This window comes from Bombus flavifrons, chromosome 4, assembly GCF_040668555.2.
Source record: "Bombus flavifrons isolate JBK064 chromosome 4, iyBomFlav1_principal, whole genome shotgun sequence".
In the NCBI taxonomy this organism is placed as follows: domain Eukaryota; kingdom Metazoa; phylum Arthropoda; class Insecta; order Hymenoptera; family Apidae; genus Bombus; species Bombus flavifrons.
Window position 1 is genome coordinate 3,364,223 of NC_138445.1, and position 16,811 is coordinate 3,381,033.

General features: G+C 31.9%; 1 protein-coding gene across 2 annotated transcripts; it reads left to right on the forward strand.

Annotated features, from left to right (window-relative positions):
- The first annotated feature begins 410 nt into the window (after positions 1-410).
- LOC138179414 (aminopeptidase N) lies at positions 411-16,081 on the forward strand. Of its 2 annotated transcripts, XM_069112180.1 has the most exons (16): positions 411-632; positions 713-969; positions 1,325-1,397; positions 2,366-2,622; positions 4,726-4,932; positions 5,003-5,158; positions 7,268-7,597; positions 8,960-9,110; positions 9,182-9,308; positions 10,080-10,170; positions 10,868-11,051; positions 12,488-12,689; positions 13,147-13,424; positions 14,084-14,283; positions 14,639-14,815; positions 15,125-16,081. In XM_069112180.1, exons 2-16 carry the CDS (start codon positions 935-937, stop codon positions 15,555-15,557), a joined length of 2,901 nt encoding a protein of 966 aa, XP_068968281.1. In that variant the 5' UTR covers positions 411-632; positions 713-934; the 3' UTR covers positions 15,558-16,081. The 2 variants fall into 2 exon arrangements, with proteins under 2 accessions (XP_068968281.1, XP_068968282.1); XM_069112181.1 differs by lacking the exons at positions 411-632; positions 713-969 and adding an exon at positions 1,202-1,220.
- The last annotated feature ends 730 nt before the right edge of the window (positions 16,082-16,811 follow it).

The window sequence follows — 16,811 nt, forward strand, 5'->3', positions numbered from 1 at the left end:
CGATATAATTTATTTGTGACGTCGCATACCACAAACACGAGCAACATTTGCACAATGTGTACACGAGCTAGTTAAAGTCGATCGCAATACTAATGAAGACGGTTGTTCCAGATCATGGGATGTGCCGAATGAAAAGAGGCCGTCGCCGAGGTCTCTCTGGCAAGTGCCTCCTCCGAGGCAGCTTGAAAGTTAAAGGAAACACGTCGACAAGTGGCACGAGTGGCCTTAGCTGGCCTATAAACGCGCGAAGAAAACATACACAAAACCTGCTATCAATCCCAATTGACACCAAATCGGAAACGAACGCCAAGCCGAGACCTGAATTGCCTGCCGGCTTTTCATGCATTAAACGAATACACAATGGTTTCTGGTTGCAGAATCAGCGGCAGGACATTCGCAGAGATTCACAGAGCAGCTTCGTGGCATCTCAATTTCCATTGATGCTTTCGGGATTGGCCATTGACGCTGTGCATCTCATCCGTCACCGACGGGTACCGTCGCGATTAGGCCCTTTTGTGACGTCTGTTCGATGGAATTGGATAATGGACGATCACCGATTACGCGGCTAAGTGGATCTAAGCGCTTTGAATCCGTGCTTCGGACACCAATCCGCCGCGGCGTACCCCTATCACGTGGTCGTTCACGTTTTCTCTGCTCGCGTTTAACATTTTTTTTTCTTTTCTTTTTGTACGCTTTTCTTCGTTTCTTTCAGGCGATCCGACAGAAGCTGGTACAGTCGGAAAGAGCAGAAAGCTAGAGGGCAGTTGGCAAACGACTGCGTTGGCACGCGGTACTTTCGCATTTCAATACGAATATTGGCTGCCGGTATCAAGGTCAAGCGACGACGATAGCTTCGATCGAAGCTATTGAAGTGGTCGTAAGCGACGACACTTCGAAATACACGAATTACATCGGTTAGATCGTCGCCTACAGCATGCAAGTACGGACGTGTTGGATAAGGATCGCGAAGTAAGTCGCTGTGGAGCATCGGTGATCGCAAACCGCTCAAGATAATACTGTGTAGTTTGATTATACGTTGACGATCGATACAAGTGTCTCGGCGAATCCCGTGCTACCAAACATGAAAAGATAACACAGTGGAGCGAATCGTCTTTGAAAAAATCTTAGACTCTGAAAGAAAATTTCTCTCCGGCGTTTTTAACATTCGTAGTTGCACGTAATTAGCGATCAAACGATAGTATAGTCGTATTGTTGGAACGGTTAATATTTCGTTGAATAATTTTTATGTGAACTAGCAGCTTTATTCAGTTACGTCGTTTAGCCTGATATTCGGCCGAATAATCAGTTTCGACTTACTCCGCAGGAGAACCATGAGGTTCATAGCAGCCATCGCCGGATATTTCCTGATCTTCGTTCTCCCAGATATCGAAGCACACGTAAGCAATCGCTGCTTATTTTATTTTATCCTTATAAAATATGTAAGTACGATTCTTCTAGATGATTTTATATACGCACGTATGAAAAACGGTTTTAAATATCGTAAAGCGTTTCGGTGAGATAGTTTCGCTTTTTAATAAGCCGAAGAGTTAAAAATAAGTGAATAATTAGTGAGTACACGCTTATGTTAGTTGATTTTGTTTTAAAGCTGTAGTTGCTTTCCGTGTTTCTCTAATAGACGTTTCAGAGTAAAACACGTTAATTTCTAGGAGTAATTGCGAGCCAGTTGAGATATTTACAGATAATGTCTTCAAATGTCTCAAATTATTTACTAATATTTTCTTAGCGCGTTATATGAGCTTCTGATGATTGTTATCAAAATGAAATCTTCCCAAAGATTCGTAAATTCAACTTTTATCAAGAGGATAATAATATTAATAAAAAAGACTAGATGAGACTAAAACACATGCATTAAATTTACAATATTTACGAGTTCTATGAAACAATTGTTTTATGTAGAATGTTCTATATTTCAGAAATATTTTAAATATGTAAAAAATTTCTCAAGATATTTAAACGTAATATGCAATGCCTTATGCCGTATTTTTAATAGACACAAATATCACAAAGATACAAAAGATTTAGTAAGCTAAGTTAACTTCAATACAGAAGATAGTTGTTATCTATGCAGAAGGAAGTAGTAGTTAATGAAAATTTAAAAAGAAACGATAGATAGGATATAAAATGAGAATGCCTTTAAAAAATAATATTACTGTCGTCTATCTTCAGCGTCGTTCTTTATCTCAAAGATCAACTGTTACGATAAACAAAACAAAAATGCACATGTCAAATTGAGATACCTTCCTTCTGTTCCGGACGGTATAAAGATAAAGATATATATTTTTCATAATGTATTTCAGGCAGTAAAAATACCACAGTAAATATTACACTTGAAAATCATTTACAGTTGGAGATCAAACGGAGTATAGACCTGAACGACGTTTACGTGCCCAAAGTAAGCCAACGCAGATTACCGACAGAAGTAATGCCGACCAGCTATCACCTGGAACTTAAACCTTTTATCGGGAATGACAAATTCAAAGGCCGAGTTAAGATCAATGTCACTTGGATGGATACCAGTGACATAATTGTTTTAAATGCTCATCCACATCTTGCAATCACGAAATACGATGTTAGGATCACGGAGGCATCGTTGGAAGAAAGGTAAGCGAATAAAATCGCATCATACTCTTCGCTATAATTGTAAATGACGTTATTTAAAAATGGACTCTATTTCGCTGAAAAATTCATCTGGCTGGAAGATCTAAACTTAAGAAGCTAAATTTTCTACCTGATCCCAAGACTGTCAATCCCTAACTCTTCGTGGGAAGAATACAAAATTCTACAATAAGATCCACTACGTTTTAAATTATGTAGTATATTTCATACGAAGTTCGTTGAAGTCACTCCCTTTCTTTTTTTTTTTCTTTTCGCTGTTCCTGGGACATTCTAGGGAAAGGAGAAAAATGGGTATACCATATTACTACCATGTTACAAGTTCTGCTATACGTATGAGTTAAAGATATATACCATTTATGTGAACCAACTTTTAGCCTCATATCTATGTCGTGATGAGAACAAGTGAAGTTTGTTCTTATGTGATTACGGAGAAAAGCTCGGAGTGGGTGTATCTTTTGAACTAAAGACGTGGATTCGTTGTTCGCACTTTTCGTTAGAACAGTGAGGGTAACGATCCGCGATGCGCATTGATTATAGCCAATATTAATAAATGAAGATTGGAGGAGGAAGCCTCCTACCGATGTGGGGGGTGACCTTGTTCCTTAAAATATCCTTTTCCGTTAGGTATCTACCTGCTTTCTCCGTAATTTGTAAGAACGTGCGATAAACCTAAGGACTGTTTTAAGTACCAACTATAAACCGAAAATACTTGCAGGATTAAAGGTTCCTGCAAGCTACTGAGATTCCATTTCACGCGACGTAACAGAAAATGAAAATATACATAATGTGGCAATATATATGTCGCGTTGTCGTTAGACTTAGGGGCGTGTAACGTATCTTCATTAGGACAAGCCATCGTTGTTGTTCAGTGGAGATTATATTTACAATTATATGTACAAATGTTGATTTTACAGAGTTTGACAATTAACCGTGGTGATTAGACACTCTAGATGTTAAAGACAATGTTCTTAGGTTCAATAACGAATCCACGGTCAACGGGGAAAACTCTTTGTTCAATAGAATATATTTTGAAACACAAAGTGACGTTATCTGTGACCCTTGGTATCGCTCTGACTGACTGACCAAACAATGTGTGTAAACTCTTCAAGGTGATCACAAGAATAAAAGACTGATACGATCACATTTGTCAATTGCATATTGACCGGGGATATTAACAAAATTCCAGGCGCTGTTACTAGGCAGACCCGCGTAGAGCCGACATTGCTCCTGCCCGGGGCTTGTTTGTTAACACAACGTGTGTCCCTCGATATTGGTTAGGTATTCTGTTAGATAAAAACGTTCATCCCGAAACCGTGGCTACGTTCGGTGACCAGTTGTGTCACCTCGAGCCCAAGCCCACTGTCACAAATCTCGGGCAAACATAATCAGATCGTATCACAACAACTACTTCTAAGTTCTTTTATTTAAGTACAGCTATAATAAATAGTTTAGACCAAAGTATTGGGGATCTTCCCAAAATTCCAAAAGAAAGGCCCGATGTCCCTTCATCTCCGACATATAAAAGTACAGTAGAAATTCGATTACTATCCGAATAGCGTGCTTAATTCGGATAATCGAATAATCCTATTTCCCATACGCAGATCATTTATTTTGAACTATTTTGTAGATGTTAACACGTAACAAAGGAACAAAAACTTCTCAACAACGATGTATCGACTTATTTAGTTTCTCTCTATTCTCGTTTCTTAATCTTCCTCGTAACAAGGCATCCCTCTTTCCATCGATGTTCCCATAATAAACCCTCGTAAACCTTCCCTGGTAAACCCAAGATTATTATTAATCCCCCTTTTGTTCTGACAATCGAGGTTCCATTCTATATTGAAATCTGGATATTAATGAAATATCCTCACAAATATTACTAATTACTAAATTTAATTACTAATTACATATTGGGAGAAAATACATGTATATATGTATATATAGGAAATATTTGCACACAATTAAATAAACTTGTACATAATTGAATGAAAATTTGTTGACCCTCTTGTATTTTGTTGCTCTCTAAAAGCAATTTGATCAATTGAAATTCCTCCTTAAGACTAATATCTGATTATTACAAAATTAAAGGGAAAAAGGCCTTCCACTGATGGCTGTAAATGTTGCGAGAGTCATTCGTCGTTCTTCGTGGCCATCTAGCTACGCTATTCACCTGGAACAAATGCTAAAGAAAGGCACCAGCTGCGAAGTGGATCTCACCTTCACTGGAAATATCACCACCAACGATACCAGCGGTTTCTTCAAACACGAATATACCGACGCCAATGGACGAAAACAGTAATTATAATTACAACGCGATAGACGTAAGATTAAAGAAAAAGAATTTACTGTCCGTCTTTTTCTCTAGTCCCTTCCTGGCTACCAACTTCAGATTGGACAACGCGCAAACTGTTTTTCCTTGTATGGATGAACCTCCTTACAAAGCGACCTTCAAGCTCAGCGTTCAGCGTCCGAAGAACATGACTGCTCGTTCAAACACTCCCCTGGAAAGTAGCATAGAAACGTAAGTAGTATGAAATATTCGTTGATTTTATTTGCGTGTGTCATGTCGCTGCTTGGCGTTGACAGTGGCACGATTTCAAGAATGTAAGTTTTAAGGGAGAGACTTCTTAAAATTGAAATTTTTGAAAAAGTCAAAATAAAGGCCTTATTATAATATAATAGCCCTGTGACGCAAAACTGATAAAATATGCGCTTTACATGATAAAAATAGAAATGTAATGTAGACCTTGCATTCGATAAATGCAAATTTTACACTTTTTAAATTATGTCGTTATCAGCACCAAGCAAAAATATACATAGACTGCGAATTTTTATGCTTCCGTGGAAAATTTTAAGATTCAAAAACACACAGAATGCGAATAATAGGCGAAAATATGCAAAATATCTGAAGTGTACTTTCTCTAATATTTTTCTCCTAAGTTCCACCTTTTAATTGTATTCGTTCCATAGATACCTACTGTCTAATCGCATCTGTTAAAATGCATTCTCTTAATTATGGTAAAATTTTATTCCAACAACAGATAACGAATAAAAATAAAGAATAAAATTTTATTCGCCATAAATGAATAAAAAAATGGAACAGTTATTTATTTAAATAAGAAATTATTCGAGGGAGAAATTATTCGTGTGAGAATATATCTGGATAAAGATTTAATCGAATTTGGATAAAACTTATTTGGATAAAATTATATATATTTGTAAATATTTATGTGTTACATGGAGGATGGGCATGGTACCGAACGTGAGATATCTTTTCAAGCTACATTGTCCATTTGTTGTAACATTGGCTTTTATAGCTAACTTTTTCTTGGATAAAATACTGGCTTCGAAAGTTTATCGTTGCTTAGTAAATTATTTATTTGTTAAATTAATAGTATATATACTTGTACAAAATTAAGTGGAAACAAACCTTTATTCGTATTATTATTCGAATAATTCTGCAATCGTTACTCAAATAAATATAGGAAGTAATTCGTTATGGGTAACAAATAATTATTCACAGATAAAATATTCGTTTGATATGAATTTATCCCGATCTTAAATAAATATCTACTCGAAACAATTCGAAGAATGCACAACTCGGACTATCTAAAATAAAACCATACATATAGAGCGAAATATATTTGTCGTATTACAAATAGTAAGAATTTTGTTAGATATTTTGACATTAAAAATACATTCAGAATTTTTATTGACAGGATATTAATAAAATATATTGAATCACAGCACGATTAACCCCTTGTTCTACAAAAACGAGTGAGACTTGTGGTAAAAAAGTTGCGACAAAAATAATAAGCGCGAGCCTGACTCGTGATACTTCATTCGGACCAAACGTAAACAATACAAGCCTGGCTCGTGCTACTTCATTCGGGATAAACGTAAACAACGCGAGTCAGACTCGTGGTTCAGTTATTGTCCATATTTTCTTACTTTAGTTACATGTAATTCTTCGTTACGTTCACACGTTTAGGTTATAATTCCCTAAAAGAATTAAACAACCCTTCTACCTATCATGTCAGTAAAAAAAAAATCTAATATTGATGACAATAGTGAGAAGTGTGTTATTATTACGGATAGTGATTTGGCAGATCCTTTTGATAACCATAGTGATGGTAGCGATATTGTGTTTTCTATTATGTTTCATTGTTTCGAAAAATATCACGCAGTTGAAAATTACTAATTTTCTACGAGTTATCTCAAAACATTATTAATTTAAACTAAGTATTAATTTACAAATTATTACTGATACATTATCCACTTTGAAATAATAAATCATTTTTCTTCATAATTACTTGCCAGACATCTTAAAAAAATATTAGTTGTGCCCAAACATGTTTATTATTTCACAATTCCTTTCGTTGCGCCGAAATATACATGTCATAAGACGCATACATCTTGCGCAAGTTCGAACACACGGCTAAACAGCTAAATGGCTCGACGCGTGACCCACCTTCTTTGTTTCTTGTAATCCGAGCAATCCGGAGTTAACGGGTAGGACAAGAGATTAACCGGTTATTTGATTATTTCTTGCAGTCTAAGTATTCTTATCTATACGCCATAAGTATGCAAAAGCGTAATTCTATTACTAAAAAATATTCTCTTTGCCTAGGACCGATGAGCCGGATTTGGTCTGGGATCACTTTACCAAGACACCGCAAATGTCAACGTACCAATTAGCTTTGATAATATCAGACTTCGAGAGCATCTCACCTACTCAGGAAATCAATGAAATGGATGGGAGAAAGCTCGAGATTAAAGTGTGGGGTCGAAAAGAATACTTGGACTCCCTAAAAAACATACCTGACAAGGTTGTCTGGATCATGAACTATTTACAGGATTACTTCAACAGCTCGATTGTTTTACCAAAACTCGACTTGGTTGCCGTTCCTTCGTACTGTGCTACCAAAGCATCTGACAGTTGGGGCTTGATGTTCTTCAAGTATATATTATTTATTATACTTTTGTTAAGCATGCAAGATTTTATACCAATAACAAGGGAAAAATTACTATTCAAAAAGAATCAAAATTACTATTTGATAAATTACTATTTTATTACTAATTATATTACTATCTCATTACTACCTAATCATTAGATTGTGAATGTTTATGCAAGTGGATAAAGATTTGGATAGTACTTTCATGACTAGAAAATGTTAATCACGTCCATTTGTTTTACACATCTTGCATATTGGTTTAAGAACATGTACACGAAGCAGTGATTGGCCAGAGTGTTACAAAATGTAACAAGGCAAAGTGTCACGAACTTTGACATAGTATTCGTGACAGTAAGTGAGGAATTTGTATTCTTTACCAAAATACTTTCATAAGTTATAAACCTTTTTGTCGTATATAGATAGTAAGATAGAAATATGTATTATCGACTCGTGAATCGTTATCTTTACTTGGATTTACATAGATAGCCAGCTTTCATTTTTCCGACACTTGTAAGTATCCTCTACCCACACTGTCTATACATGCTATTTTAAAAACACGTGGCTGAACCTTGAATATGTCGGTAGGCTTGTCTACATGTTTCAAAGCGATTTTTCATTATACTTTCCTTAAACCTCTCGCTACGATGCCCACGAAACATAACATAACATTTACTACGTTATTGGTATACATATTTTGCAGAATATTAATGAAGAAAATATCGTGTACACAGTGTAAAAAAAAAGTGTGAAAGAAAATTTCACGAAAAGTTTTTTGGGGAATTATTAAAGAAGTCTGTAAAACGATAATCAATAAACGTTATATGGAAAGGCAGACTGCTCGCGCGGTTCCAATTCGCAGAACTTGATATCACCGACTACCGAATCGTAGGATGCAACATGGACCGTCTAGAACTTAAATAAGATGTGAATTTTGATAAGAATTAGACTCGCAGAATAACATGTCAAAAATTATCTGTAAACTTTAGACTCTTTTCGTTCGTTTGTCAGTTTTATTCATAATTTGCTCTTAATATAACATGTATCGATAACTGTATCCTAGATTAATTACCAACACCTGCTTACACGAACCAGCAATTGGAGCTGTAATATGCAAAATTATCTACGTTCGATTCGTGATATAAAATATCAATACCTTGTGCACCTTAAACAGGACCCGGCTAGTCTTTAATTAAATAAACGAATCTCAGTAATTATGTATACAATGTTATTATGAAAAAAAGATGTACGGAACTAGATATAACAAATTTGTCTACTTTGCATCTTGCGATTTAACACCATACATTGTCATGTGAACGATAGAAATAACAAATCTCGATATGATATTAATAGCTTAACTTTGATTACAGGGAAAGTGAACTGAGTAACCCGTCCATTTGGGACACAGCTTATGAATTAATTTATCAATGGATCGGTCAATATATCACACCATTCCGTTGGAGTGATGCACCTGTTAACAAAGCACTTAATTCATTCCTAGCTTCAATGACGACGGTGAACGTACGTATCATATTGCGTGCACACGAAGATTAAGCACGAAACTAGTTCAAAATGTAATGTGTTTGTTGCAGCTGAATCCGGACGAAATGGAAGGGAAATGGCCACTGACTATGCTATATTCCCTTTATTATGAATTTGCAAAGATTGAGCCTTTCGGAAGGGTCGGTGGTATCAGAAACGAAGCTACATCATCAAAAAGTATGTTTTAACTAAATTATCTTGTCCTCTTGGAGTTATACAAACAGCGTTACATAATAATTATTAAGTATAATGTAATTGTACTTCATGCTCGAAGTTAATATAACAGAAGTTATGGTAATTTTTGTCATAATAGCTTCTCTGATAATTATATCAATTTCTATTAGTCGAAAATATTTTCGAATACCATCCGGATAAATTACTTAATCTTTTCAAATACATTCTCCTAATACGCTCTAAAGTTAGTTAATTTGTGACTCTACCATTTCCTGTAAATAAGGACATAATAACTACATATTTACGTGTACTGTAGAACTTTCTTAAATGAATTTCTGAAAACTTCCTTCTGTAGGATATCAAAGTTTGTCTACTAAAACTTAGGACACCTTGCACAATTAAATCTTTGTAAATATAATTCTTACAAAGCATATGATCATAAATACAGAAGAAATTATACTTACAGGTTAAAAAACGATCGATATTCATGTATTGTATTGATTAATTATATCATTTCTGGTAAATTATACATACAAAAATATGTAAGATAATAATATATCAATAGAGTAGGAAAAATTTAAATGACTCAATAAGTTTTGATTTTTAATATTGATATCAACGTAACTATAAGAAATATTAAGTGCGTAACATTTATCAAACAGTTTGAAACGTCCACTAATTTTATACGGTATTGAAAGCAAATTATCGTGTAATTAACTCAGCGAGTTCCTTCTAATTACATAAGACTAATTATGTCATTTTTTCTCCTTCTAGTGGAGCTGGTATTCCGGATGTTCAATTACACTCTCGGCAAAGATCTATTCCAGAAAGGCGTTAGAAATTTTATACAACAAAATTCGGAAGAGTAGTAATTGTTTTTATCAATTAGCCGGGAAGCAATTCTTAAATGCAAATTTTATAACTGGATTTTACTAATTTATATTATTATATTGGAATAATGACTATCGAAAAAATTATAATATTTTTTTATGCATTTATATATCTTATGAAAAAGGCTAAAATGGAAAATATTCTTATTACATTAAATAATTTCATATAATTTTGTACTTTTTATTATTTCTAAAATATATTCAGGTTATGATTTTATAAATATTTAAAATTAGCGTGGAAGTCGTTTCCTTTCTTACTTCGTATTAATCTATATCTAATATTATCTAATCTTTTATTTAATTTAGGTAAAATTTTAAATTTCGCAAAACTCCAAAAAGTTTTCTAAAAATTTTTATTTTAAGACTTTCGTGTACAAAATATAACCATATAAAAATTTTTTTAATTTTCAAAATGAGAGAGAGGAAACACGTAAACTATAAAATTTGTATTTTATTCTCTCTTTTATTTCCAAATATCTCTCCGTTTCTGAACATACCAGAATAACGATAGCATAATAGTTTTCTCGTAAATTTTGTATTAGATATTCCGAACATTTAAAGAAAACATTTTATCAAAGTATGAATCGTTTTCAGAAACTTTGCTTCCCGGCTATTCCTCTCAACTTCATCCTTTGTTCAATTTTGTTCAACTGCTAAATATCATTTTTTCAGGAATCTACGGACCTTCTTTGCAGATGACATTTACAGCCGATTAAACGATGTCGCGGCTGAAACGGAGATTTTGCCAAAAGGCTTGACAGTCAACTCAATCGCGGGGCCATGGACCAATCGAGATAGAGTACCATTGGTCACTGTCATTCGCAATTATGAAACTGAAACAATTACACTTAGCCAAGTATGTATGCACGTTACGTTCTTAATCTTATCCAGCAAAAACGCTGTTCACCTCAGGGACACGGAAAACGTAACGATGACATGATTTTCGCACGGATAAAGCATCAATGAAGAAGAAACGCGGTGCTGATTTTATTTGTGAGCATTTTGAGTAAAGTCGATTCTCTTCTTGCATAAGTAGCGACAATCTGTGAAAAGGTTGATCGAAACGAGAGACAGAATGTATACATGATGATTGTTGCAAATATAATGTCAAAATGTAAATATTAACAAAGAAAAAGAAACTGAGAACCAAGTCGAGCACGAAAGAAACTTTTTCATCCTATATTCTATTTTATTTAGCTTCTAAAAAATAATAGGAGTTATCACGAACAGTCGATATTAGTTTTCATCTTTGCCAAAATTTAATCTGTTATAACTTTTAACCTATTTATATTACATAAATGTAAATTAATATTGTACAAAAAATTTAATATATAAATATAAGTATTTAATATAGTTTTTCTATTTATGTTAGATGAAAATATTGGCACTATTAATATTTCAAAATTTGATGAAAAATATTTATTATATAATATAGTAATCAGGTTTTAAATTTTTATGAAATATTTATATTTTGAAATCATAGCTTCTTCACTCAAATTTTTTTTTTATTAAAAAGATTATTTTTCATATAAATGTGGATATAATCTAAGTCGGACGGATGTGCAATTTATAGTATAAACGTAGCAATACAATGACGAAACTTTGGCCTTGAAGACGGAAAAAATATTGCCTTGTCTTTAGAGAAACTATCTAAACGATCTCAGTGATGTATGATATAATTGAAATAAAAACTTTAGAGCTGATAACCTTTCCTTTGAAGTGCACTTATATACTTTTGTAGGTCGTTGTTGATTACGTTAGTATACATCTACATACTTAGTCCCTGAGGTTACATCGTTCAATTATCGCTAAAGAAACAGCAAAGCGAATAATTACAGTCCATGTATATAGGTACATATAGCATACTTGGCGTAATAATCATAATATGAGAATAATGCCAAAACTAAACTACTCACTTTCCATATTTTCCCTATAACAAATACAATATGTATATGAACATTATTTCATACTTTACTAGTAATCTTATACTTGTTAATAAATATAACACAATACCATAAATTAAGATATTAAATCTAATTTTTTAAATTTATTCCTATTACTCTTCTTATTTCTTTAGATACAATTACATTCTTAAGAGAAAACTAACTTTTCTTTGTTTCAAATAATATTGTAATAATTATTATTGTTAATATTGTTCAATACACAAATTTTTTCTTATAATTGCTATTCCTTAGAGGTTTCTTTGTAGAGGTTCAGAAAGAAAATGGAACAATATAATACATTAAAGTTATTAAATATACATAATTAATGTTTGTGTTACTATGTTTATAGAAAGTCTACCTCAGGGAAGCTCCACGAGCCTCCACTCCTAAAGTTTCTTATGAATGGGATATACCAGTAGTGATGATTTCCCAAGAAAAATTGAATATTCAAGAGTCTTGTCTCCTATGGCTGACGAAAGGAAATAAAATGAAGAATGTGACAGATATTGCTAATGAAAATCAGTTTATCATTGTCAATCCAGAGGAAATAGGTATGAGAATAATAACATAAGCCAAAACAAAACATAATGCTCACAAAATTGCTTAATCTTTAACTCAAGATGTCCATATTCTTCTCATTATCTACAAACATGTAGTTTCACAGATTTCTTGGTATTTTATTAAATCACTATATTATAAAAATTAATCTTATATCTCTTTTTTGTTTAATGTAATTAATGTAAATTTCCCAAGCTTTTTTTACAATTGTATATAAATTAAATGAAATAAAAATTCAGATTTGCTTTCAAGAACGAGTGATAGTTAATTTTTATAATTAAAATTAACTGTAGTTAAAGGTGAAAAGCCAGTAAAAGGGAAAGATGTACAGAACCTTTATTTTTAAAGCTTTCTTGTTAAAAAACAAAACGGAATGGAGTTACTTAGCTTTCTCAGCAATTGATTTATAATTCTATAGTATATAATATTAAATAGAGTGATTGATTATAGGTATGTTTCCGGTAAACTATGACTCCTGTAACTGGAAAATGTTATCACAGTATTTGCAAAGTCCAGACCGAGAAAAGATTCCTGTTTTAACCAGAGCAAAACTCCTTCACGATTCTTGGAATTTAGCATATTCTGGAGAACTATGCTTCGAAATTGCTTTAAATATGACTCTCTTTTTGAAAGAAGAAAGGAGTCACGTCGTATGGGAACCAGTCTTTATGATGATCGATCACGTTGGTAGACGTATCGAGGGATCTCATGTACACTCCAAATTCGAGGTAAATATTTTTCGTTTACATTCATTCTTTGAAATATATATTTCAGAGGTGCTTTTGTTATTTTACTGAAATATAGATAATTTGTTTGTGTGTTCTTCTAAGTATATTTAATTGTATATATTTCTATATTAATTTTATATAATTTGTTAAAAGTGAAAAATGAAAAATATTCATTAATTTATTCTACATAACGTTCCAGCTACTAAGGCACAACTACTATACCCAGTATACTAAAATGATTGGTTTCAAACTTTTTGATTTTATCATTACTTAAAATATGCAGGAGTACCTTTGGAAAATTAATACTGACGTATATTAAAATAAGAACACGATTATATATTATATACAGATACTTATTTTCATAATGACTTCTATTATAATCACATATCATGTAAAATTGAATTTACAATTCAAAAGACTTTGATTTTATAAATGTATTTATTTCTCAGAAATCATAAGTTTGCAGTCGAAATTTAATTTTCAATATTAAGTAATCTTCAATATTACTTTATTTTTTACTTTTTGATCAAAGAATGCGCAAATATTATTTGCTAAAATTTATTCTTCCTTATTGCATCTTTATGTTTCCTACACAAAACAAAATTTAAACATAAAATATTCATAAAGCTTATGAGCTAGTAAAATTATTATTATTTCAGGCATACATACGTACCTTGTTAAAGCCTCTATATGAAGAACTCAGTAGAACTGTAGAACCAAATGAACCATCTTGGAAAACTCATATGCGAGGAATGGCGAAAAATTTCCTTTGTCGTGCTGGATACGAACCATGCGTTAATGAAGCAAGGGATCAGTACAAAAAGTGGCTGACTGATAAGGAACCGGATAAAGGAAATCCGTCCGTAACTTTTCCACCCTTACCTTTATATTTATAAAACTTATAATTATTTTCATTATAATTATACAGTAATACACGTGGAAATGTATTGTTACTAATAGCATTAAAGCAAAAACTTATAAATCTCTGCAAGTTACTTACATAAAAATTTTAATTTAATGAGGAAATTTAATGCATGTATGAGAATCAAAATTTCAATATATAAAATAATACTAATACTAATATTACATCAATTACAGTATATAAATGTTATTCTCTCTTACATATCATTTGGTACTTACATTTTGCTAACTGGTTATATTACATTTTGTAGAGATTAAATTGTATTAATTATTGTTACTGTTTCTTACTTCAGAGTTGCCAATGAATTTATTTGCCCAGTATTTAAGTGGGGTTCTGAAGAAGAATGGGAATTTGGACTTCAACGTGTTATAAATTTCCCTCAGAATAGTCCAGAAAGAAAACAAAATGAACGTACATATCTTTTGAAATCTTTAGCTGGTTGTCCAAAAGATACATATAAAATTGAAAGGTATCATCCATAATTTTATTCAATTAATTTATCAGAATGTATCAAGAACTAAATAGCTTTCAGTTTAAAAAGAAATTATTATATAATCTTCATTAAAATGTAAAATTCAATATTTGCTTTAGGCTTTCTATAAATGCTATTAATTGTTTTTAAATGAATCCAGATTGATCTGTATCGAAAACAAAATTGTATTGTAACTATAGTAACATAACTATATGTAACTATACATTAATATAATTAATATAATTTCTTGTTTCTAGTGAAAATTCAATAGCAGCATCATGCCTTATATTTTCATTTATGTTGCAGATTATTAAATGTAACATTTCTTGATCAGAATGGAAATTTTACTGACTCAGACATCCAACTAATTTTTGTCACATTAAGTGGTGGAGCAGCTGGTTACACAACTCTCTTCAACTTTTTAACTGAAAACTGGGATACGGTGAAACAGAGATTTGAAGATAAAAAACATCTTTTGTACCGCATAGTAGAATCTGCAACTTCCTCATTTAGCAATCAAAAGGGTTTGGATATAGTTCGTAAATTGTATGAAAGCCATTCAGAAGAATTCTTACCAGATCTTATAAACCAAAAACCTTACAAGATGGAAATAAGAGAATGGAGCAAAAAGAATCTTCCAGTAATTGATACTTGGCTTATGGAAAATTTGCCAAGAGAAGAATTGGAAGCCATTAAAGCTTATCCGATTACCACTACTATGGCTCCTACCATGGAATAATTAGAAAAAGTAAACTCATAATTGGAAATTGAACAAAAGTATTAACAATTTAGAAACGTAAAAAAGTTTTTTAATTTCTGGAGTATTTACAAGCTATATCATGAACCAGTAACACACTGCTTGGTTTAAAAATATAAATAACTTGTTGACTTCAGCAATAACATGCCTTCTAACAGGATGGCTTCTAGCAATAAGATTAAAAATTATTCTAATAATTATAAATACAACTATAATGTAAAATTGTTAAAATAATCGGATTTAATGATTTGTTAATGATTGTTAATAATTTGGATTTAATAATGTATCATTGTAATTTATATTTTCTTTATTTATTATAGGTACAAAGCTTTTATTAATGTATAATTGCTACTACGTATGTATTTAAGTTTGAGTAAATAGTGCAATTACATAAATTGTGAACAATTGGAGCTTGATAAATTTTACAAATAATTTTTGTCTGAAAGAATAACATCATTTGCATCACCTTGATTATTGCTTAATTAAATAAAACTTTAACAACAAAATGATTAGCATCTTAATTTTAATTTTTAGTGACAAATATATCAAAATTCCTGTTTATATTCTACTTCTATCCTGCTTATAAAATTAATGTCATATTACTTACGATAAATAAACTTATGAAAGTAAGTTGCTTCTTAAAAAATCCCACATTCACATAATGATCCGATATAAAATGAAAAGTATAGTTAATCAATTATTTGCTTTTGGTTTGAAAGATTTACATAATGAAATTATACATATCACGTTTAATATTAAAGAAGTTTTCAGTTAATTTTGTATTCATATAAATTAAAGATAATTTTACCATTATAAGATTCTTGGATAAATATAATTCTGTGTTCATGTTTGAAACAAAGTAATAGCATAATTAATTTAAAAATAAAATAAAATAATATTTGTTAAATGTTTACTTGTTACATACATAGAAATGTAAAGATAGAGTAAGCGAGTCATATGGTACCGTGTAAATGAACACGATATAACAATATAGAAAGAACGCTGCATAGAAACGTCTTCTACCGAATGTGCATGCATTATTTTAAGTGAGAACACAAGAGGTCTTTACGTTACATTTATCTGTAATAGAAAGATTCATACCTACTATAATATTTTATAACATTGATTAAGTACAAATACAGGACAGATCTGACTTCATATGGAATTTCATGTCTCATGTTCTAAAATACCGACCTGGAACAAACTCAGCCTCTACTTTTCTTCTATGTTAAATAT